General features: G+C 46.8%; 1 protein-coding gene across 9 annotated transcripts in view; it reads right to left on the reverse strand.

Moving 5' to 3' along the window:
- eya4 (EYA transcriptional coactivator and phosphatase 4) overlaps positions 1-2,500 on the reverse strand; it is a 111,820-nt gene that overhangs the window by 27,085 nt on the left and 82,235 nt on the right. For all 9 annotated transcript variants that reach the window (XM_063223452.1, XM_063223453.1, XM_063223451.1 and 6 more), the window contains one exon: positions 747-924. In XM_063223452.1, the coding sequence (XP_063079522.1) occupies positions 747-924 (178 nt within the window). The remainder of the gene's footprint in view (positions 1-746; positions 925-2,500) is intronic.

Below are 2,500 nucleotides of genomic sequence, written 5' to 3' on the forward strand. Positions count from 1 at the left end.
AGCTCATAATAGGGTCCCAACTATCAAAACGGAAGGGCCCTGGGCCCAGGGGAAAGTGCCCTGCTCGTTCCCACTACAGTATAGCTTCGCCCCCGTTCCTGTTGAAAACTCAATTCCCACTACTGCTGTGGTGTGCAGTGCTGTCATCCCTCCAAGACCCTGTAGTGGCCTATGGGGCCCCAAGCGGTGGCTTGTGTTGCCCGTTGGGCCCCTGACTCGAGGAGTAGGGTCTGGGAAAGGTTTCCCAGTCCTACTCTCTCACTCCCTCTCTCTCTCTTTCTCTTTCTCTCTCCCTCCCTCCCTCCCTCTCTCTCTCTCTCTCAGTGCAGCCTCTCTTTGAGATAACCCGTTTAGACAGCGCCAGCTGCCAGCGAGTGCTGCGAGGGTAGGAAAACAGCATCTGTCTTACAAAATGGCCTCGTCACGCTCGTCTTTATCACCGCGATCTGGATATACAGCTCCATTGCTTGATGAAAATAGGGTTTGATTTATTCCTCTTAAAGCACCACTACGAGTTTAGCCTAAGGTCATTTGTTGATAGGACGTCCCCCCCCTTCCAATCCAATAGTCATGATCCAAAGAAACAAGAGACAGAGAATAAAAGAATGACTAGAGAGAGAGAGAGAGAGAGAGAGAGAGAGAGAGAGAGAGAGAGAGAGAGAGAGAGGGGGAGAGAGAGAGAGAGATCAACGAAAGAGAGCAAAGAGAAAGACAAAGCAAGAGACTGCTGATTGGCTTAAGCTTACCTGGGTGGAGCTCTGCAGCCTGTCCCGTCATGACGGGGGCGGGATCTTGCAGCTGATAGGTGGAGACGGAGCCGGTGCCGTCCACTGAGCTGTTGGACGTCACGTAGGGTCCATAGGAGGAGGCAGAGTAATACTGGGCGTACTGGTTCTGTCCGAACGCCGTGTAGGACGGGTACTCCTGCACAGAACACACAAAACAGTTCAATACAAATGCCATTATAAGGTGGAAATTACCACACATAACAAGCATACATCATATAAGGCAGGTACTTAATTTCTCCACAACGCCATATACATGTACATGGGGACTTAATTTTTGTTTTCTCCTGGCGGTGCGACACTTAGCTGCGCACAACTCAACCTCTGATTGTTGGAAATCGCTGTCGGTCAAAGAAATTGCTCATGTGGTTGGCTGCCAGTGTCTTGCCCCTCCTCACAACATCGTGTTTATAAACACGGTGAACCCATGTATAGGGTGGCTACTCCTGCCCAAAACAAAAAAGCTGGCTGAGCGGTTCATACAACTGGATACATTTATAATAAACACCCATATACTATCACACTTGCAAATACAATACTGCTTGTAATGGTTTTGTATAGAGGCAGCACAAATATTGTAGGACTACTTGTGGCAACCAACCAATAACACAACCAAACACGCACGTACAGTACATGGGCAAACCAAACAGCAGACTGTTGCCTCCTTTGCAGACACATAACGCCACAAGAATGCATAAATAAGGGAACGACTCTAACACATTCAGGGTTGAAAGCACAGGATGCCCCCAAGAGTATTATAACTTTATTCCTTCAGGGTCCTCTTGGTGTTCCTAGATTGTGTGTTTTAGAAAAGTGTTTTCGTGCTTTTATTTTTTTTGTACAGTAAAACACTCCACCATACTGAAACTGAGAAACAGAGGGAGGGCACAAAGGAAGGGATATGTTGAGAGACGAAAAACACAGAGGGTGAGAGAAAGAAAGGCAGAAAACGAAAAAAGAAAGAAGAAAAACGAGAGAGAGAGAGAGAGAGAGAGAGAGAGAGAGTGCGAGAGAGAGAGAGAGGAAAAAGAGAGAGAGAGAGAGAGAGAGAGAGAGAGAGTGCGAGAGAGAGAGAGAGGAAAAAGAGAAAGACAGTCTGAGTTCTGGGCCACTTCAGCAGACTGCAGGTCTTTTATTGAGTTCCTCAGAAGTTTACTGTCCCTTGGGGCTTTTTAGAGCGCCGCACAGACACACTCTTTATGGGAGATTCCCTAAAGCTGTCAGAGAGTCTAGCTCCAATACACTCTTTATATACAGTACACACACACACACACACACACACACACACACACACACACACACACACACACACACACACACACACACACACACACACACACACACACACACACACACACACACACACACACACACACAAATACATAAATACACATGCACATACAGTATACAGTACTTCCATATAAAGTACATATGCTCTGTCTCCCTCTCATCTTACACACGCACGGTGAGTGCACACGCACACACACACACATGAGCGTGCACAGAGGCCACTCTTTTAGTCAGCACATCAATCAAAGGGGACATTTAAGATGTCTAAAGGCCCTTCTATAAGTATTCTACTCATACAAAACTCTATTAGTGATTGCATGCAGATGATTGTCCTCTTACATACTCACATGCATCTGTGTGTGTGTGTGTGTGTGTGTGTGTGTGTGTGTGTGTGTGTGTGTGTATGTGTGTGTGTGTGTGTGTGT

This window comes from Engraulis encrasicolus, chromosome 18 (assembly GCF_034702125.1).
Source record: "Engraulis encrasicolus isolate BLACKSEA-1 chromosome 18, IST_EnEncr_1.0, whole genome shotgun sequence".
In the NCBI taxonomy this organism is placed as follows: domain Eukaryota; kingdom Metazoa; phylum Chordata; class Actinopteri; order Clupeiformes; family Engraulidae; genus Engraulis; species Engraulis encrasicolus.